Source organism: Orcinus orca, chromosome 10 (genome assembly GCF_937001465.1).
Source record: "Orcinus orca chromosome 10, mOrcOrc1.1, whole genome shotgun sequence".
NCBI lineage: Eukaryota > Metazoa > Chordata > Mammalia > Artiodactyla > Delphinidae > Orcinus > Orcinus orca.
In genome coordinates, this window is record NC_064568.1 from 96944035 (window position 1) to 96967327 (window position 23293).

At 38.8% G+C, this 23293-nt stretch overlaps 1 protein-coding gene across 9 annotated transcripts in view; it reads right to left on the reverse strand.

Moving 5' to 3' along the window:
• The window catches only part of HIVEP1 (HIVEP zinc finger 1), a 143474-nt gene that overhangs the window by 7172 nt on the left and 113009 nt on the right, over nucleotides 1-23293 (reverse strand). For 8 of the 9 annotated variants that reach the window (XM_033434903.2, XM_033434904.2, XM_049715604.1 and 5 more), the window contains 3 exons: nucleotides 21217-21350; nucleotides 20326-20501; nucleotides 15682-15783 (listed from right to left, as the gene is read on the reverse strand). In XM_033434903.2, coding sequence (XP_033290794.1) covers nucleotides 15682-15783; nucleotides 20326-20501; nucleotides 21217-21350 — 412 coding nt within the window. The remainder of the gene's footprint in view (nucleotides 1-15681; nucleotides 15784-20325; nucleotides 20502-21216; nucleotides 21351-23293) is intronic. The other variant, XM_033434906.2, reaches the window with a different exon arrangement.

Consider the following 23293-nt stretch of genomic DNA (forward strand, 5'->3'; position numbering starts at 1 on the left):
TACAATAAATGAAGATAAAATTTAAAAAAATTTTTAATTGCTTGTTCTAAAAGATAATTTAATGTCTACAGTAGTAAAAATGTGCTATATGTTTAGAGCATGTGTAAATGTAAATGGTATAACAATAATAGCACAAAGGATGAAAAGGAGGAATTGTGAATACACTGCTATATAAAGTCTTTACACTACATGTAAAGTAATGGAATATTATTTGAAGGCAGATGACTAAATTTTCTTAAAAGACACAAATAAGTCAACAGAGGAGAAAAACAGAACCATAAAAATGCTTAATTAAGGCATAAAAAGAAGGAAAAAATGAAGCAAATAGGAAACAGCTGGCACGATGATAGATTTTATTCCAACTACATGAAAAATAAAAATAAAAGGAAGGCTCTAACACATGAATTTAAAGAGAGAGACTGCTAGACTGGGTAAAAAAGCAAGTCCCAAGTATATATTATGGATGAGAAATCCATTTTAAATATAAAGACATAATAGATAGAAAGTAAAGTTTGTAGAAAGATATACCTTTAAAAATTAACTAAAATACAGCTGAAAAAACTATATGCTAATATCAGACAAAGCAGACATCAAAACAAGGAATATTATCAAGGATGAATAGGAACATTAAATAATGATAAAAGGGTTACCTTTCCACGAACATATAACAATCCTAAATGTGTAGCAATGAAACCAGAGCTTCAAACTAAATGAGGCTAAAACAAAAAAGCAATAAACAAATCCACAATTGCAGCTGAAGACTTCAACACTCTACTCAGTAATTGATGGAACAAGTATACAGAAAATCAGTAGGAACACGGAAGACTTGAAAAATATTGTCAACCATCTAGACCTAGTTAACAGTTATGTTCCACCCAAAGAGCAGAATATGCTTTCCTTCTAAGTGTACGTGGAACATTCACCAATGTGTATATTCTGAGCTACAAAGCCAACCTCGACACATTTGAATGAATAGAAATCATACTTACGTTTTTGCTTGAAAACAGAATAACCTAGAAATCAGTTACTGGAAGATATCTGAACAATCCCCCAATATTTCAGAATTAAATAACACATTTCTAAACAATCCATGAGTCAGAAATGAAAGTCTCAAAGAAAAGTTAGAAATATTTTGAACTGGATAAAACCCAAAATATAACATTCAAAATTCGTGGGATGCAGCTAAAGCAGTGGTTAGTGGGAAATTTATTGTATCCAACACTTCTATTAGAAAAGAAGAAAGGTCTCAGATAAATAATCTAAGTTCTCAGCTTTAGAAATTAGAAAAAGACAATCAAACTAAACCGAAAGCAAGGAGCAGGAAGGAAATAACAGAGGCATCTTTCAAGTGGCCAGTGGCTACGAAGCTATAGCACATCAATACGACGGAATACTGCTCAGCAATAGAGAGGAATGAACTACTGACACCCACAAAAACATGGACAAATTCACATGTATTCTGCTAAGTGAGAGAAGCCAGACCCCCAAAGCTCCTTATTCTGATTCCTTTCGTATGACACTCTGGAAAACGTACGAATACAGGGAGGAAAAGAGATCAGTGGCTGCTAGGGGCTGTTGGATGCAGGGGGGAGGTGTCCATACAGAAGTGGCGCAGAGGAATTTTGGGGCGATGGAACTGTTCTCTGTGGAACTGTGGGGCTGGACACACGATTGTACACATTTTCGAAAACCACAGAACTGTGCACCCTAAGGTGAATTGTAGGGTGTGTAAATACAAACACAACTAACCAGGATGTGGTGGAAATCTAAGATGAAACGCAAGCTGAGACGGATGGCTGAGTACAAATGAACTCCACAACCATGACCTAGGTAACCCTGGCAAAGGGGGTTCTGACCAGACAATGTGAAGGCTAAAGACAAAAAGAGCTGCACACAGACACTATGCTGTGATTGTAAACCTGTTTTTCACAGGTGGGTCAGCATTTCTGGAACTAGTTTATTGGTATGCTAGAGTTGAACAAATAAGTGAACATACTGTAGATGAGAAGGTTTCTCACTGTTGGTGAAAGAAAAAAAAAGGAAATGGAGCAGGCTAAAATAAACTCTGTGGGACTGGACTGGAACTGGAATTATCAGTATGGATTCATGTTCTCGTTTGTGTGTGTGTGTGCGTGTGCGTGTGTGCGCACGTACACATACACAGATACAGAAATAAACACAGATGTACGTATATGTACGAGTTAGCATAAATATGCATATTTCCCAGCTCTATCCAACGAGAGGGGCTAGAAGCAGTGACAGGTTAGTAGCCAGAAACACACCACCTAGCGGCTAGATCTTGGTTCCTAAATACCATTCTCCAGTAACGTGAACCAGGGGTCCCTGGGGAAATGGTGAACTCCATGGCTGGAACATCTTGGGTGTCAAAAAGTAAGGAACTGGGATTCCCTGGTGGCGCAGTGGTTATGAATCTGCCTGCCAATGCAGGAGACATGGGTTCAAGCCCTGGTCCAGGAAGATCCCACATGCCTAGGAGCAGCTAAGCCCATACGCCACAACTACTGAGCCTGTGCTCTAGAGCATACAAGCCACAACTACTGAGCCCACATGCCACAACTACTGGAGCCCACACGCCTAGAGCCCGTGCTCCACAACAAGAGAAGCCACTGCAATGAGAAGCCTGCGCACCGCAACGAAGAGTAGCCCCCGCTCACCACAACTAGAGAAAGCCCGGGCGCAGCAACAAAGACCCAACACAGCCAAAAATAAATGAATAAATAAAATAAAAATTAAAAAAAAAAAGTAAGGAACCACTTAAAGAAAAAAAAGAAGCAGGATGTTGAAAGGGCATAGGAACAGACCTCAAAGAGCTCTCAATGGTCAATGAGAACCTGAGCTGCACAATAAATAACTGGATTATAACCCAAAGAATAAAATACATAACCTTGAGTCCATACTGATGTAAATGAATGAACGGATGAATGAACGAATGGAGAAATGGTAACTTTTCCTTGCAGAAAAATTCTAATTGATAAATTAGAACCCCATAGCAATACTTACCACAGGCAAGAGCCACCAGTGCATAAACAGGATATCTGCATAGTTTGAAAGTATCTCCGCAAATATGTAATATTTATAAAGCGAACAACAGTAAGTTCACAGTAGCTAGTCCTGGCAGACATCACCTTAGCCGAGTAAAGAAGGTTAACGTGACCAGTAATACACACTGACATGCTGTACCCCCGATATGATGCACTAAGAAAAGCATAACCACCCTATGGCGCCTCCCCAATAACGTATACCCTCAATCCAGCTGTGAGCATATATCAGAAAACCCCAAATTGAGAACAGTCTACAAAGTAACTGATCAGGACTCTCTATACATGTCAAGGTCATGAAAGACAGGAAAGACTGAGGGGCACGGTGGAGGAGCCACGACGACTAAGTGTGATGTGGGATACTGAAGGGGAGCCTGGGACAGGAAAAGGACATCAGGGGAAAAACTGGTAAGTCCTATGCTTTAGTTAGCAATCCTGAGCTGACAAATGTTCTTGGTTATGTAAGATGTTAGCACAGGGGAGGCTGGGTAAAGAATATACAAGAACTCTCTCTACTAGTTTTTCGACTTTCTACAAAGACCAAAATAATCTTTTAAAAAATGACATTAAGGAAAAACCTATTAGCCAATGCTCCAGGACCTTTATTTTACTCTCCTGACACCAATATTCTGTCTCCTTCAGATAAGCCTGCACAATCTCCATCTCCCTGCTGTTCTTATTATACCCATCAAGACTTCTCTTTCTGACAATCAATTTTTTTCTTTCCCATTATTTAATAGGAAACTATTAATTGAAACAAATTCCAACACTTCTCTTGTTTAATTTAAAGGCACAGGTAATTTCTCCAAAATACATCCTAACACACACACACGCACACACACACACACGCTCTTTAAATATCTGGCACCTAACACTATTCTTACCTTGTATCTTGTACCTATTTTTGCAGTTCTTATTCAGTTGTACGTATGATGCCTGAATGCCTCTACTCCGGTTCTAGCCATCGAGACTGCGAGAGAACCCAGCTTAGTACTACAGACAGACCAGTGCTATCTGATCATAACTAAAACAAGGACTAATTAAGGACCTGACTTTTTATCAGACAATGATTTAAAAAAAATTTAAAAAGCAGTTAATTATTTTAAAGTGTGAAGCCCACAGCTCAAAAGTGTCAGAGCCAAGATTTAAACCCAGCTCTCCACATTCAGATGTCATATTATAAAAACCTAACCACAGAATGATCTGAAAGAAAGGTCAACAATGAACTACAGTCAATAACCTAGCTTATAAATATGCATGAGTGAGTTGAATATTTACAGGTACAGACATTAAAAGCTTCAAGTAATTATTTCATTTTGAAGAGTAGAACATATAAAATACAATCCCCAAGGAAAATGTAAACTAATAACCTTTTTAATTTCACAACAAATACACTGTATTTTACAGTAAGTATGGAAGTTTAAGAATAATTAGTTATACTATAAATCTTTAAAGTTTTTAATTTTACATATAGATACAAAATTTCAGTGTATGCAATGTATGAGGAGGATTTATAAAGAACACCATACGCTTTTTAATGGCTCCATTTTAATGTTCTTTGGCCTTGATCGTCCCATACTTCAGATCAAGGTTTGAAGTATTATGGGTGGGAAGACGTACAGGCTGGTGTCCCTGGACCTTTCTCCCTGGACAGAGCCACATGCCTACAGCTCACAGAGGACTTGAGAAGAGCTGGGATTTCTTTCTGTAGTTTTCCTTCCCCAAGATAAGGATTGAATAATGTTTCTCTCTCTACGTGCACTGGGTCGTAAAACTCCTGAAGGGGAAGACCCCTGTCAAAGTTTGGGAACCTGAAAATGAATTTGGGGTCATTACATATTTGTTAAACAGGGTGGATATTCTAGAGTGACCGGAACAAGATACAATGGATAATGTAAATGAACCGAAGACAATGGCATCTTTTAAAGATGCACAGCACCGAAACAAAGCCCAGACACCTCTGCTCTCTGGATGTGTGCTAAGAAAAGTCCTTTCGTATTACTGCCCTGTCCCCTTAACCCCTACCCCCAACGAAGACTGCTGCTATCCGGGCAGAAGCTGTGCAGGGTAGAAGACCCAGAAAGGAAAAGTGACCTGCCCGTGACAAGTCATCAAGGTCAAGAACACAGACGTGTTAACTCCTCCAGAACCTGCCATTTTGCACTCTGTGATACTGCTCGTTTTGCTACAGCCTGTTACTGAGCATAGTAACTACGACGGCATACTCCAATAAGTTCCTATTGTATCAGGGGCTGCCAAACCATAGTTGCTGGCCTCACGCGGCTCCCGCCTGTTCTTTTAAATAAAGTTTTACTGGAACACAGCCAGGACCGTCATTTACATACTGTCTATGGCAGCTTTCCTGCCACACTCACAAAGTTTCGTTGTCATGCCAGAGACTGTGCGGCCCACAAAGCCTAAAATACTGATTATCAGGCCCTTTACAGAAAAGGTTTGCCAACATTTTACTCGTTATGTTTAAACCTAACAGCCACTCGTGACAGAGCTGATACCAAACTCATTTTACACAGGAAGTTAAGAGACTTAAATACAGCTGGAAAGCATCAAAGTCAGAATTTGGAAACAGGTTTTTTTTTTTGTATTTAGGAGTCTTGTCATTACTCCAGTAAGATACTCTATGACAATTGTTCCTTCCTTGCTTTGTACAATGTAGACTGTACTATTCCAGCAGGGGGAAGGCTGTAGCTCACCCCTCTGCATCCCCCAAGGACCCTAGAACAGGTATAAGGAACCCATACTTACAGAACAAATTCATAAATAAATGGCCTATAGAATTTCTATTTAATTTCTGTCCTCCTAGATACATTCCCAACTCATTATAAATAAAATTTCTACTACTCAGTACAACTTTACATATGTGTAAAATTAATTCTTCTATTTTCTGTGAATTTAAATTCATGAGGGAAAAAGAAGGTAAACAATGCAGCAATATTGTTTTTCAAAAGTAATTTATGTCAAACCACTTCCCTAAAGATGTGTTTCAAAATCTGATTTCAGTTGGATGAACCCCAGGCTGCCCTCCCATCGCTGCCCGACAGTGACCCCTGCTGGCTGAGCCAGGAGGGGCTTCCCTCAGACAGGCTCCCCTGGGAGGTCAGCAGCACCTCCCTCTTCAACATTCTGCTACTGCTGTAATTGGTCTGCTTTTGTTTTCCTCATGTTTAGAAAAATTACTCTGAAATCCAGACAAACAAGGGAAACCTGGGGGAAAAGTCTTTTAAAGCATGCAACTACTGCAGTAGTGGGTTTTTGTTTGGGGTTTTTTATTAAACTATGTTTTCATCTTAACAACATAATGAGCCAGGGTTTAACGTTTGTTAACTTTAGGCAGTAAACCAAAAGGCAGTGGTATCTGCACTGTTCATTAACGACATACACACTTCTTTAACTGTAAGTCCCAAGACCTATCATGGTTTCTTATTGTGCGTGGAAGTTTCTCTTAAAAGAACTAATAATGTTTTCTGTAAACATCCCAGTGACAAAAACATATTCTACAGGTTTCATTTTGAAAGCACTTCATTTAGAAAAATTCATTAAGTTTATTTTAAGGGTAAACGTGATACAGGTTTTAAATCCTGTGGTCTAATGCCATCCTCTTACACGCATCGTCCTAAGTACTTAACCTCCAGCGGGAACAGTGTTTCCAGTTGCACCTTGCCACACTGAATGGTTCTCCCAGTCTGGCAGAGGAGGGCACATGTTAACATTCTGAGCAGTCTGTTGACAAAAACATTCTTCGGATCAAGGACATGAAAAGCAAATAGCCAGCAGCATGGTTTTTGACACAAAAGGTGAAAAAGAAAAAGTACTTACTAATACCCCAAGAACACAGGGACGCAATTCCTGAGACTGTATCGTTTTGCACGGCAAGAATACAGGGACACGTGCAGCTGGCTGGAGGGATTAGACTTTTCAGGAACACCTACTATAACTACAGCTTGAGTTGCTAGTTTTAAACTACACGGAAACTCCTTTGAGATGTCAAATGTCCAAATTTTAATGGCTGCCTTAGATAAATTTATAGTTCCCTCTGCTTAATTCAAAATAAATGTTTCCCAACATCTCTAAATTTACTCCATTTGAAAATTGGAACAAGAATTCATCTGCTGAAGGATAAAATGGGCAGGGCTTCCCTGGTGGCGCAGTGGTTGAGAGTCCGCTGGCCGATGCAGGGGACACGGGTTCGTGCTCCGGTCCGGGAAGATCCCACATGCCGCGGAGCGGCTGGGCCCGTGAGCCACGGCCGCTGAGCCTGCGCGTCCGGAGCCTGTGCTCCTCAGCGGGAGAGGCCACAGCAGTGAGAGGCCGGAGTACCGCAAAAAAAAAAAAAAAAAAAAAAAAAAGGGCAGCCATACAGCCCACTGTTCTAAGGGCAGTAAAGAATCAAAAAATCAGGGGTCTTTGCTCCTGCATCACAGCTGCTTCACGCTGACCTTTAATAAGCACTCTATCAACCAGGGAACATGCACATTCTGCTGGTGAATGACATTCAGAGTATCAAGTTGGTAGAGAGTAGAAAACAGGTTTAGGACATTCAAAAAAAGAAAAAGATTGAAGATAATACCAGGAAAAGAAATACTGTAGATAAGTAGAAATAAATATACAGTAAACCTTTGATGAAAATAAACAAAACAAGGCAGATATTAAGGAAAAATTAAATATGAACATAGAACAAAAAGACTTGGACTTTTCCCAGAAAACCAGAAGCTGACCAAGACATTACCGAATGGTAATGAGTTTTCAAAAATAAATATGGTGGGATACTCTGTAGTAACACTGGCCTTTGGAGAGCCTTTAACAAATTTTGTTGAATAAATGAAAGCTCAGAGATGATATTTCTTGATGATTATGTATGTGCTACAGAAAAGATCAAACGACCAAGCCCCCTAATCTTTCCTATAAACCTTAGAAACACTATCCTTAGGTTTCTGGTTGCTATTCTGCAAAGCCTGGCATTTAGAATCAGGGTGCCCAAATAATATCCTTGTGGGGTTCTTTTCTTTAAAATGTTTACCCCATTTCCCAGATGTCTGAGATAATCAAGGTGTAAATATCTGGAACAAGTTCTTGCATATCCTGTTAGCACTGGCTGTTTAGGTATATGTGACTTTCATGTAAGTGTGCTGAATTGAATAGTCCTTCCTAAGGTGCTGTAGGACTCCACTTCTGACGGAACTGCCCTGCTGTCAATGTGAAATATGAAGGTGGCTATCAAAACTACTTAAGAATTTTATTCAGTATCTAGAGAAGACTTAATGTCACAAATTTTCGTATTGATCAAGACGATGTGTCAGTGTACTGGTTTCCCAAGAGACACATGGCTCCTGAACTTGGCTACTTATTTTTCTTTAATCACCGTTATTTGGTAGCCATCTGTAATCTAGTTGCATAATTAAGTGAGAAACTTCGACTGTGTTTAGGAAAGCCTAGGTGACAAAGGAGATTCCGCTGATAAGAGTTTACTCAGTAATTTCATACTTGCGTATTTCGTATAGTAGATCAGTCACATCCCTGGATAAATGCAGCCGTGAGGGCAAAATGAAAGGCATCGGAAGAGCCACTGGAATCACTACCTTTTGGGACACAGGTAAGAAACTGCTGTGACACCTAACTGCTGGCCAAACCTTAGCATCTTCCTGAATTTTTACGTAGACACGCAGCAAATGGAATCTCAGTGCGGTTTCTAGCAGTGCACTGTGCAGTGGGCTTAACACCAGAGTTACATTAGATTAAGAGTATGAGAAATGACAGTACGACCCTAGGATGCCACAAAAGCACTTAATAAAACTGTTCATCATTAAAGGGAAGAGACAGCAAGTTATGTGTGGAAAGACCCTACATTACACGATGCAATTTCATCACTTATTTTCATTTGTTGGGCCAGGAAAATAGGGAATACACCGTCAGGCAGCCATCTCGAGCTGGCGGCTGAAGTCTCAGAAGGAACCGCTGCCATGAGCCTGATCCCTGAGAAGGGGGAGGCTTCCAGGTGTGATCAGGGAGGCAGGAAACTCCTACGGGCAGGGAGGAAGCAGGGGGAGAGAGAACCCAGCATGTCAGATCACTCGGCACTGACCAGATTCTGGACCGCAAGCTTCCTTCTACGAGCAGATGTACACCTCAAAGATTAAAACTATGATAGTTGAAAATATTCTCCCTCCTATTTTTTTTTAAAGTTAGTCACTACTTCTACTACTACTATATGGCTAATAATCTGTAATTTTCCTTGGAAAATTAAATTGATAGTAAAATGAAACACTTCATAACACACGCCACTACTTCGTGCAACACCCTTATGGAGTTGATAAGGGCACGGTTTTAAAACATACACGGAAACACTAAGGTAGGAGAAAATCAAGTCCTTATCTTTTATGATAGTCTAGTCTGTGGGGAAAGTTCTACCCCTTGGTGCTGCTCAGCAGAAATGAATTCCAGGAGAAATAATGCTCCCTAATTTAATAAATGAAGAGCAAGATTTCTAAATGAGTCATTATACATATATACATACAAAATTGGGTGTCACAAGGGAAAAAATCGTACCAGACTTTCCACCCAAACCTGTAAACTCCATCTGGTAGAGAATGAGGGATGCTGAAACGCTGAGGTACTCTGTTCATAAAAACACCCTTTCAGAAAAAGATTAAAAAAAAATTATTTATTTAGCTGCACCGGGTCTTAGTTGCAGCACATGGGATCTTTAGTTGCTGCATGCGAACTCTTAGCTGTGGCATGTGGGATCTAGTTCCCCGACCAGGGATCAAACCCGGGCCCCCTGCACTGGGAGCGCGGAGTCTTAGCCACTGGACCACCAGGGAAGTCCCCCCCAAAAGATTTTTGCTCTATCGTATTATTTATTATTGTTGCTGCTGAATGGGACTAACCACTTAAAGAAATCATGCTTCTTTTAGTCACTATTGTCTAAATTCCCACTACAAAATAAAACAGCAGCGGCAGAAAGAAAAAACAAACAAAAGCTCAGCAATGAAAATTCCTGGGGACACAAATTAAAAGCCTACTATTTGTTGTTTGCTTGTTTAAAAAACATTTGAGAAAATAATCCAGATTAAAAGTCAGATGTATATGGGACTAAAGAGGTAGTGGCTTTAAATTACTTTAGATGATACAAGAAAAAAAAAAAATCCCTCAGACTTTCTTAAAGGAAGGTGCTAAAACTCCCCTGCATAGTAGGACCTGTCCCCCAGCGCCCTGCCCAACTCTCTCATCCTGCCCCATTTATACTCCTGATGCCCTATTCCCCTCTCCCAACCTCTGGGCTTTTGCTCAACAACTCCCTCGGTCCAGAATGCTTGCCCTCCTTTACCCCACCCCCTCATCAATACTTTTTCAAACAAAGCAATATATGCATAATTATATTTTGATATATTTCCTTTCTTTTCGTTCTCCTAGGATACCCTTAGTCATCCTTCTGTTCCAGACGAGGCCGTCACTGTCCTTCCCAGATCCCAGCCTTGAGGAGTGACCCCTGCCAAGTCTGAGCTCACTCCAACGTCCCAACATCACAGCCACAGGCGAGGAGCTCCTGAGGGCAGTGACTGTGGACATACTAGACAGTTGCTGCAGTGCTAAATAAATAATCAATCACAAAGAGAATAAACTCTTCTTCTCTGGAACCACTGAAAAATGGAACAGATATTTATCAGTCTGCACAGATCATTACTGAGGATGAAAAAATGGAATCGTCAGGATAACTTAAAATATCTTCTAGTCTTCTGATCTAATAACCAATAAATAAGAAATTAACAAATGAGTGGCCATCATCACCTTGAAAATTCCTATATCGACCACGGCCAAATCATGTAAACACTATTCATAGGTAAAGGCATTAAATATTGTATTACAGCTACCACTGAATTGTAGTGAAGGAATGTAATGGAAAACTAGTATATCATAGTCTAAAAACAACAATATTGAATGATTTCCTGACAGATTATAGGTCATTTTTTTCCGGTCATCCATTCAATCTACAACTAGTTACTATCGATGGTTTGCTGCTAGCCACAATCCCAGCAAGTGCTGGCGATACAGCAGTGACCACAGGGAGATCGCCGTCCTTATGTCCTATTTTCTAGTTGAAAGGAACAGATAATAAATACACACACTCATCTGTAAGTTGTTAAGTGGTTGTAAGTGCTATACGGAAAAATAAAGCAGGTCGGGGGCGTGAGTAATGCTGGCAGTAAGAGGGTGAGGTGCTCTTTTCTCTAGGGAGCTTCAGGAAGGCCTCACTGATAAGGTGACATCTGAGCGGAAGAGCACTGAGAGATGATGGGGTGTCTTGCAGCACCTGGTGGAGGCCATTCCAAAGGGAGGAAAAGAGAAAAGGCCCTGGAAAGGGTCCAGCTCGGTGTGCTTGCCACCGAGGCAGGCGATCAGGGTGGCTGCAGCTGAGGGGCGGGGGAGGCGGGAGTAGAGCTGAGTTTCAGAGGCGTGGTGCTCGCAGGGGACACAGACCACGGCTCCGAACGAGACAGGAAACCGATGGGGGGTTTTAAGCAAAGCAATGACGTAACTTGTAGAAATCACTTTGGCCGCTGTGTTGAAAGCAGGCTGTAAAGAGGCAGGGGCTGAACCACGGAGACCAGTGAGGGGCTACTGCAAGCAACTTAGAAGACGTGATGATAGCTCTGACCAGGGCTGGGAGGAACAGGTGGTTCAAAGCGGTAGGTTGCCGAATACGTTTTGAAGGAAGAGCCAAAGGTTTTACCGGTGGATTGGAGCCAAAGGACACCAAGTACGACTTCAAGGTTTTTGGTCCAGCAGCTGCAAGGATGGGAGAAGGACTCCAGGGAAGCGTGCTTCTCAGAGTCACATAAGGGGGAAACCAGGAGTTTGGGGCACGTCACACTCTAGATGCCTATTAGACATCCAAGTGGAGATGGTGAGTGGAAAGATGGACATGCAAGTCTGGAGCGGATACTGGAATCATCAGCATATAGATGGTATTTAAAGTTGGAAGACTGCACGAGGCTACCTGGGGAGGGAGCACAGACAGAAGAGATGAGCGATTAGAGACCGCAGCCCTGGGCACTGCATTCAGAGGCTGGGGAGATGAGAAGGATCCAGTAAAGGAGAGTGAAGAAAGAATGCCTAGAATATTCTAGGCTGGTGTTGGACTAGAAAACAGTACACCCTGCGGACACGCAGCATCACACTGTGGGCTTCTGCGCTTTCCTCTCTAAAAACATAGACATCGAAAGAATTGCTAAGCAAGATCCCATCTCTTAACTACCATCAGTTTAATAGAGTGAACCTTCTTCCCGAAGAATAGTAAGATCCAAACTTAGGACAGCAGTCAAGAAAATGTAAGTACAGACAGCAGACTACCATGCATCAAGGTGGCCCCAAACTAAAATGCGTGTAGCACCAGGTATAGTTAAGGATGTGCAGAAACAGAAATTATCCTAGACAGCAATTTAAAATGATAAGGCAAAATCAATTTCCTAGGTATCTGCATACCAGGTGGTACTGGTCCTGCAAATCTGGAATACAAACTTAAACAAAACCACGCGCTATGTGTGGATATACACACGTATGTGAAATGAATTGAGAGAAAACCCCTAAGTGCAGTTAGTGTTTGCCTCTGGGAGGGAGTGTGACGGGCAAGGGCGAGTTAGGGATACTGCACCTAATGTGTAATGCCTTACTTAGCTTGTTTTTTCCCAAAAATACAAATTTATGAAAATACACTTTTCAAAAACACAGTTTATGAAAAAGACTTGAAGCAAATGTGAGAAAATATTTATAATCCCCAACTCTGGTGTGAATACATGAGTGCATGTAATAAAACTCTCTGTAATCTTTCTGTATTTTTAAAAAACATCTCAAAATATTTTTAAAAGCACAAAAGACAATAATAAAGGGAAAACCAGACCATTTGTTTGAAACAGCGTTTGCCACATTTATACCTACATTCCAAGCCTATAATAAAGCAAAAGTGGAGGAATATATTTTGTTGGCATGTTATAAAGAACTACGAGGTGTGACACAGCACTTGGCAAAATCCACCTATGTGCTATAATTTACTGTTCAATTAAAACCGTGAAAAAACTTTGAGTATACCACGGATAAGTACAGTAATTTAAAAAAAACAACAACACAGAAAAAACAGGTACAACTACCTAGAGTTTAATCAGAGGATCTCATCTGAATTGGGAATTAGGCTATCAAGTTTGAGTTATAGTCTAAGACCTGCTTCAAGTGTTTCTGGAATCAGGTGAGAAATAACAAAAATGAACGGATAGATATGTAAGTCCATCAGTCAGCTGGCCAATCTAAACGATGCATGATAATTAATGGAAACTACACTTAATTCTCCTATGTAAATTTGGGATATAAACACTACCTTCCCTTGACAGTTTAGAAGATTCTACATTTTACTTAATTTTGATAAGACTCATCTTCTTAAAGAAGCAAAACACCTAAGAGTATATATTATAATAATAATGCTTTTAACATTTATACATTTTTCAGAAATTAGTATTTCATATTATAGCCTCTACTTTGTGCCTTTTCTAGTCTCTGGGTAACAAATATACTCACTGAAAGCGTTACTCATTTTTCCTAGCTTTTTAATTCTGAATTGCTCAGCGTAACAGCAATAAAGCAAATAAATAATAAAGAGGGATTTTTTTTTCACTTAAATAGTTATGGTAGTTAATTTACTGCATGACTACTAAGAGCAGAAAATAAATCAAACAGACTATTTACATTAGAAGTAAATTAAGGGCTTCCCTGGTGGCGCAGTGGTTGAGAGTCTGCCTGCCAATGCAGGGGACACAGGTTCGTACCCCTGTCTGGGAAGATCCCACATGCCGCGGAGCGGCTCGGGCCCGTGAGCCATGGCCGCTGAGCCTGTGCGTCCGGAGCCTGTGCTCCGCAACGGGAAAGGCCACAACAGTGAGAGGCCCGCGTACCGCAAAAAAAAAAAAAAAAAAAAAAAAAAAAAGAAGTAAATTAATTAATTTTATTAAATGTATGTCTTTATACAAAGACATCAACACAGAATTCAATTCCTAGCCATTCAAAAATCAGTTTTTAATACGTATGTTCCTAGGACAAAAAGTTACACATATGTTAATTTGATACTTTTAAATCCTGATACTGCCATCCCCAATATGTATCAGAGCATCAAAGTGTCTATAAAGCACTAAAAACCTCCTTATTGTCCTAAGTTTGTTATGATTATATTTTCCTTCTACTGATAATACATCCACTTATTTCCCAAAATTCAAGTTAAAGGCAATCCTCTCCTTGTGCTTAAAATACGAAATCATATCAACTGTAGCACTTAAGATGTGAGTCACTTCTCTTGCATATTTAGAAACAAATTCAGGCTGATTCATTTAGTGTGTTACTGGTTGTCCGGTGGAATGAAAAGCATTTGCTTTTTTTTAACCTGCATTTTCAAAGATGTCCTCACCATTTTCTCTTTGGAAATTTTTTCTACATCAAACTAGTACATACTAACTAAAACATAGCAAGCAGGTAAATGTTTAATTTAGGGTGTTTTTCAAAAAAGCAATAGGACAACTTTTTTTTTAAAAACTTATCTCTTGTTGATAAATTCTTGGGTTAAAACAAAAAGTCTTACAAAAAAATAATTCTATTGTCTGACTAGTCAGAACAGATGAACAGCTTAATTTCCCCTCAAAATTGGTTAGAGATAAATACTTCTACTTGCTGAGTTAACATCACTAAGAAAACAACCAGTTAACCTTTTTTCAAAATAATAAACAATTTGGGGAAGCAAACAAATGTTTTATTCCCCAAATATTTCCAGACCAGCTGCCATGAGCAGGGCACTGCGCTGAGGCTGCGGGCACAGCGAGTATCACTCAGGCATCAGTCTTACTCATGACACGCTTGAGAATCAGCGAAGAGGTAAGGGAGGAAGCATGTAAATAATAAAAAAAAGTTATGGCAGAAAGGGATTCAATACTCTCAGAGAGTGAACTCTAAAATATTACAGGCGTTGAGAAAAGGGAAAAATTGCTTCCCGCAAGTGGTGTGGGAAGGGAAAATCAGAGAAGGCTTCATGACGGCAGTGGATTTGAGCTAGATCTTGAAGGAAAATAAGATTTTGACCAATGCAGACAGGGAGCCACGTTTGTGTGGGGATTGAGGGTGAGGGCTTTACAGGCAGAGAGCCGGATCAGTGTCATGTAAGCAGGAGATTCAAGCATTAGGGCAGGTGAAAGAGAGAGAGAGATGAGGGATAAAGGTGAAGAAGTAGGCAGGCATCAGATTATAAAGGATTCTGAGGAATTACTTGAGGTCAAGTAGCTCATATTCTATTTGGTAGGCAAATGGAAACCAATGGAAGACCTGGAGCAGAGGAATAGTATGATCAGACACATGCTTCAGGAAGATTAACTTAACATCAGTGGGGATAGATGCAAAGGAAGGAAGACAAAGGGAAGGTGAGAAAACTGATTAGGAGTCTATCACATAGTATAAATAAGAGGTAATGAAAGGAGGAACTGAGCAGTATCAGTGGGAATGGAAAGAAGAGTATGGATGCAAAGAAAAAAAAGAGTACATTGTAAATAGCATTTATGAAAAATATGGAATAAAGCCTTACCTGATTCTTCTGTATCTTGTTCATCTATTAAACCTACTGAGACGCCTAAATCCACACATTTCTTGCTATGTGTCTTGGACTTCATGTGTTTTGTCAGATTTCCTTAAGGGAAAAGAATGTTTACTAAGCTTACATAGTATTATTTTGCTATTGCATTTGTCAACACTGGCAAATTCCATTCCTATTTCAAGTGAAAGTACAGATTGTGGTTATACAATTCCAATGACTAAAATTTGCTCAAAAAATAATACTGGTGTCTATAGGCTGTAATAACCTTGTTATTGGTAATAATCTCTCTCTCTTTCAAATCTGCCTCCTCAACTTTGATAATGTCTACTTTTGCCTATGGTTACTATTCTCTAGTCCCTATTTATTCCTTAGAACATTTTATATACACTTAAAGTCCCTTTCAGATTGCACTATGATCTGTGGTTTCTGAATTCTCCACCAGTTGTGTGCGCTGGCTTTCCCTCATAGTACTTTATTTCCTTGCACATTTTTTAGTTTTTATTGTAAACTTATCTTCAGCAAGATTGGTTTCCGTGGAGTCTTACGTACCCTGGGTTGTAGACACATCGCTATGGGTCAGCCTTCCAATTGCTTCTGCCTGGGACCTTAACAGTTTCATTACACTAATCCCGGATCAGTTTGTGAGGTATTTTTGGCATGGCACAGGTATAGGGTTTTGCTTTTTAGCAGGTAGCTTTTCCCCCACATGGTCCAAAGTCACTGGACAGGAGAGCCATGCTTATTTCAGAGGTCTCAGATGCCATTCCAGGACCAGCATTAGACCCCAGGCCCGTGGGCATATATCTGGCAGCATTAAATCCCAGGCCTGTGGGCGTATATCTGGCTTGATGTCCCTATGGACTTTTTTTTTTTAATATCTGTTCACCATGCTAGTTTGGAGTTTCCTTAGTTTTGGTGGCTGGGAGTCTTTCTTTCTAAATTTCAAGCTTGGCTATCTATTTAAAACTACAGTTGGTTGTTGTACTATAAATAGTAGTTCTGTGTGTTTGGAACAAGAGAAAGAATTTCCTACATTAATTTTACTTCACCATACTGACTACAGTCTCATAATAGTATCCCTAGAGGTGTGTTTCCTCTGGCAGCTGGTGTACACCTCTGGAAGTATCACCAGATTAACTGGGAACCATTGGGCGTGCTGGCCCCAAGTGATCACTAATGCAGGGGGAGAGCTCAAATTCTCTCGAGGATACCAAGCAGCTTGAGTAGATAATGCCACACACACAAAATTGCCAAGAAGGGAAAATCGTCTCTTTCGAAAATAAAATCTAAATGCTGAGTTTGGCGAGCAGGGCAAATTAGTATTTCAGAATAAACCTTCAGCAGAGCAAAAAATGTTCGAATCATTGGTCCAGATTTGAGTCTGCAGTAGCTGAAAGACCTGCAAAATTGCACTATTTATAGAGCCTCACCTTCACTAAAATTGCACGAAGCCCGTGGGACTGGTCACACCCGTTTAGGCCAATTCTTGCACTAGTTAGTACGCACAGCATCCCAGAGCTTAGCGCTCAAGGGGTTCCAGTGTAAGAGAGGGCCCGGACCAGGAAATGTCTAAGATCCAGCAAACCTTGACCTCTGTGATTCTACAGGTAACGCCCGGCTTAAATGACTTGGCCATGTCTCACATTTACCTTAAATACACTTTAAAAGTAAACTATGAAGCAAATATGGCAAATTATTAACAATTATTAAAACGTGATGGGCATACTGGTGTTCATTATGCAAATATCTACTTTTCTGTATCTTCAAAATTTTCACATTAGAAGTTATGAAAAATAGTTTTCCCATCTTATTGTAGCTGAAATTTCCACTTATTAGTCAAAACACTTTCTAGTATGATGACAATATTATAAACCAAATCACAAGGTCCACTAATAGTGCTTTCAAAATGCTTTTGTTCCCTAAACAGACAGCCATGAAGGTCACTTGCTTTCTGAGAAGTTAATGTATAATGGTAACTCGGCAAATTTCGGAATATGAGTTTTTAATAAGCATATTTTCTCATAACTTGGGCTATTACTTATTATTAACCAACTTCTTAAATAATTTAATATAAAACAATTTGCATTTCAATATGCAAAGTATGTACATTCAAATGCAAATATCCCCTAGCAAGGCTGTGCATTAACTTAACAGGTAAATTTTTCAACAGACTTAATAAACAGTAATATAAATCCTCTGGAAAGCATGCAAGATTTTGTTTCTGGGTTCCTATAGCTATATATAAAGTCCAGCTTTCTGTGATATAAATGGAACTAAATCCTGCAGAGATGCAAGCTCACTGACGGAGCTGACTGACCTTTAAAGCAGAATAGTGAAAACAAACCAATTAAAATTATTTTGAAAATGCATTCATAAAATAAACCGAGAGGACAAATGATGAAGTACAGATTTACGAGCATTACCATCAGAAGCATCAATTTCTAGGAGGGCAGATCATTCCTTTGATAGTACCATGCTATCTTTGCATACTCCTATTTATATAGCATGCCATTACATCACTATTACCTTCTGTTAATAACCAGACACATTCAAGAATGGGACAACAAAGTAAATCAGAGTAGGGCAAAATTTACAGCCTAATCTAAAAACAAGTCTTTTATTATTTAGCTACCTTTACAAGGTACTATGGAATCTGTTTGACATATATTCATAAAAGGTAGACTTCTACAAGGAAGCGACCATAAAAAAGAGAACTGCCATGCTGAGAATAGGGAAATACTGAATTTCTAATATTTTCTTCACCAGTCTGCTTAGCTAGGGTAGCTTTCTTCAAATAAATATTTATCACATAATTCCAATGAATTATCTGACAAAACAAAAAAGTTAATGTAAATTCAGGTATCCAGCATATTTGAGAAATGAAAGACATGAAAACTGCTAACATATACTGCTCACTCTTCAAAGATCATTATGCCCTGTCCACCATTTAACAAACATTTATCTAATATTTTACATGATGTTGGCTTGAGTTATTTCATTAGGATTAACACTTGATGATTCATAATATTTTTCTTTGCCAAGAAATCTCTGTAGTTTCATTTGTTTTCCACATCAAAGTTTTCCTTCCTTTCTTTGCCCTTACTTTATAAAATTTCCTGATTCCTTTTCCTCCTTCTTTTGAGAAACACCCATTTCACATTATACCTGGATCCTCTTTTATGTGGTTTGGTAACATCATTCTGTAACTGGTAATGTTTTATTTGTAATATTGGCTCCTGGTCTCACACTGGAAATTATTCAACAGACGGACTTTTCTTAATCATAGGATCAACACCAGTGTAAAAGCATTAAGTTGGGTTAAAAGATCAAAGCACTTAATCCTATCAAAGCCTTCACACAAGATCAGGAAAATTATCCTGAAATGCACCCTCCGTTTCCAGAAGAAGGTTCTATACCACAACCTAAGAATGACAGAATTAGGGTTCCTTCTGACTTATGATTTCTTGAAACTTTAGAAATATTCAAGGCTACCTGAAGAACAGTTTTGTTTTTTCCCCCATCATTCTTGTTTCAGATTTTACTGGCATTTAAGGAGAGCTAATTTGAAGCTATTTAGTTGCTATATACTCTTTAAATGCCAATAAATACTGGCCAAAATATAGAATAAATTTTGCTAAAGAGTTGATCAATTTTTAAAACAAAAACTGCAAAGACAACCAATATAATCAGAAAAAAAGCAAATGTTAACTGAAAAGGTATAAAAATAATGTAGTTCTATTAAAAAATATTGATTAAATATTTTTCACAGATTTTGTCCTTTCAGACAAATAATTTTATGATTATATTGCTTTGTATTTGCGAGATTCTTACTTTCTAAAGGGTGGTATATGAAATTAAAGTCTCAAGCAAGAAATGTTTGTATAATGATTCATAACAAGGAACCTAATGGAGAAAGCAAACATTTTATGATAGTGTATTTATTCATTATATGTCACAGGAAATTTGTAGAGAGTAAAATTACCTTAACTATAATAAAGGCTTACAATTTAAATAAAAACATATAAAGAATACAGAAATGGTACTAAATATAATTTTAATTACTAGTTCTGAGTTCCACAAACATTAAATAGTACAAAATTTAGAAATTTTTTGAAGCTGATATTCAACAGTACTTCAGTAAAAGAGCTTCATGGGAAAGAAAAAGAAATGGCTATGCATGAGTAAAATTAGATAATAAAACATGAATGTAATCAGTATAACTTTACTGCAGTTATTATTTTAATTTTTTCTTTAATCTTTTAGCACTGAAATGCATCTACAATGTGATCGTGAAAATTTCTTTTTTCTTCTTTAGCTCCAAAGTAAGTATTTTTGAAAACGTGTTAGTCATCATGTTATACAACTCTAATTTGGGAAGTAAAAGAAAAAAGGGCAGTTGCTCCTTTTCAAATGTCATATTTATTACGTATATTCTAAAAGTGTGTAATTTAAAACTTTTTCTCAAGAGGTCTAGAAATATCTAAAGAGATATAAGACTACGATGTTGACAAGATGTAATTTATATTATTCTATTTAAGCTACTGCATCCTTGGTCAAGGAATATGTAAAGTTGGGTCTTAGGTCTACTAACTCAATGCATATAATAAAGGACCATGAAGCGATGTCATCTCATACCTTTAGTCTTAAAGGAGAAGTTACAGTAAGTGCAGTGGTAGGGGCGGACATCTGTATGGGTTCGTATGTGTTTCTTTAACATACTAGGTTTCTTACAACGGATTCCGCATTCTTCACAAATGTACTTTCCTCTTCCCCTGCCTCGGACATATACATACTCTTCATTTGATTTGTATCTAATTTAAAGAAAAGGAAAATGAATAGGGCAACTGGATACTATGCCTTTGAGAAAATACTGATGATTGAAATTCAACCTAAAAAATAAAACAAGGCACAATTTTTACACTCAATAAATATAAATGTTATGCACATGTAAGTAACAGAATATTCCAGCTTTTCACATCAACACAATATTCTAATAGCTACTTCTTATCAAACAACTTTATTCAATACCAGGTTTGATTTTAAAATAGCTCCTCTAAGTGACTGCTCTAAAAGTTTCCTTTATTGTTAAATTCAATCACAGCTACAAGTACTGAAATATTTCTGAGCTTCATTTTAACTACAGTTGGCTTTTACAATTTTTCTCACAACCGAATTCACAGAAGACATCAAACAGGCAATGATTCGTCTCTTTTAGAGCAGATTTTTTCAGTTCACTCCTTACTATGAAGCAACGTGAAACCCAGGGTTCACTCTGAAAACTCAGTGCTCAGCTGCCTCCTAGAACCTACAGTGTTTTCTAAATAGTTGTCATTTTCTTGATCAAAATGGCATTAGTTCACATAATACCTAACATGTATTTTGCCATGAAGATTCTGTTAATAAGCTGAGAAAACCTTGCAACGGTTATATAAAATCGGCACTGGTAAGTCTTCATTCACATGAAAGCAAATGTACATTTAAAAAGTAAGTTTAAATGTACATTTAAGAAGGAAAAGTTGTACTTGCCCTCCATCAAATATTTTAATTCTTCTTGGTTCACTTTTGATTAAGGAATTTTCTTTATCTTGCTCACTGTTAATTTCAGAGGCATCTTTATTGCTGAATTCAACTACTGTGGACTTTTGATTACCTAATGCTCTCTGAAAGGGAAAAAAAAAAAAGAGAGAGAGAGAGACACTAATTTAATAAACTGAAAACACAAACATGCTAGTGTTTCACTTGGAAATTAAAACATGGCCTAGTACAGTGCATGCGGTTAGCTTAATGGAAGGCATTTCAAGGACGTAACAGCTTTAAAGGTCATTGCTTTATCTCCTTTATCTGTCTGAATCACAGCAAACTGACACAGCTCTTGCTACTTTAAAATCCCACCACATTCCACTGACACCCCCAAATAAAGACTCTACAACCCTCCACCCTGGTATTCCACGAGTTTAATTTTAGGAACTTCTTTTAATAAACTAAATATTCTTTCTTATAGCTAATGAACCACTCAGACTACAGTTTAAGTATACTTGTTAAAGAGTTTATTATTTAAAGATGGAAAAGAGCTAGCTACCCCATTATGGTACAATGTCTCCTACTCCTGAGAAACATGACTAACTTCCCTTCAGCATCAATGCAGTGTAAAGCTAGAGCCGAAGCTCCATTTCCCAGTATTTTATTTTCCCGTCTCCCATCATTTTAAACCATAATTACGTTTCCTCTCTATATCCTGAATATATCAAAAGTTATCAAAAGCTCCTGAATACTGATAACTGTGAATTATAGGGCAGGTCAAAAGTTAGGTCTTGGCCTGATAATACTAAAATCTCTAGAAAAAAAGTAGTGAACATCAGAATAATAAACAGTGTGTGCTTTTCCTACGGAAACTCTGTAGTGACGTAACCTTATGATTTTATACAACCGCACTATTTACAACCTCTTTTCTCACTCCCCAGCCTACTCTGCTCTCACATATCCTTGTGAGGCAGCCAGCACTGGTGGATCATCACATCCCAGTGAGGAACGACACGCGTAGGGTTAAGTCACTTGTCCAACGTCAAGTGTTAACAGCAAGAGCTCAAACTCCAGTCCTCTGGCCAAGCCCAACACAAGGCACAACTTTTCTGATCAAGGTCCTCTTTGTTACAAACTTCCTTTAAAAATTACACCACCAAGTAGAAAGCTATCATACTGCGATGACATAACAACAGTAAGTGACAAGAGAGTATGTGCATCATGGACCCAGGGGCCTATGTGGCCTCGGGAAGAACCCTCTGGGAAGGCCCTGTCCTTCCAAACCCAGGCGTAAAGAAAAGCTGCTGGCCTGAGTGTCTCAAAAAGGTGGTGTGAAGAGGTAATGACACTGACCCTGACATGTACAAGTGCAACTGTCTCCTCTTTTTCTGGCAAACACATCAGGTTTGGAATACACACATACCCTTCCTTGACATTATACCTCTAACAGTAATCCTATTTCTTGCCTTCTTCTCAGTACCAAATTCCCACTTATCTTTTGCTCACTTTCTTGCTATCAAATCTGACTTCTATTCACCAACAAGCTAAATGCCAAAATATTTACTACTTCCTTAGTTTATATGTTTGACCGCTCTATACACTGTATGTCGTTGACACCTTGCTTCTCTTAGAAATGCTTTCACTTTACCATCGACCTGTTCTCTTCCATTTTGAATTATAAATACATGCACATTTGGGTTGTGAGTTAACAGTCAACCCAGTACCGAGTCCTCCACGGCCACTTGCCCATATAATTCACGTCTCTGGGACATTAGAACCCTTCAGTCCAGAAACCATGTTAGTCTTCATCTTTGTTTGGCCTCTTGGCTTGAACAACTCTCTTTAAAATATCTTCTTCCTTGATCTGTGTGATACCACTTTCTCGTAGTCCCCCTCCTTCCATTATGAACAATCTCTCTCATCTCCTATGTGGACTTTCTTCATCCACTCAAGCCTTTGAGTAGTAGGGATCTCGGGATCCATTCCAGGCCCTTCTCTCTAATTGCACCTATGCACTGAACGATCTCTACACCTTCCGCCCGGAGCTCTCTCCCAGCTCCAAATCCAGATGTGCATTCCCCAA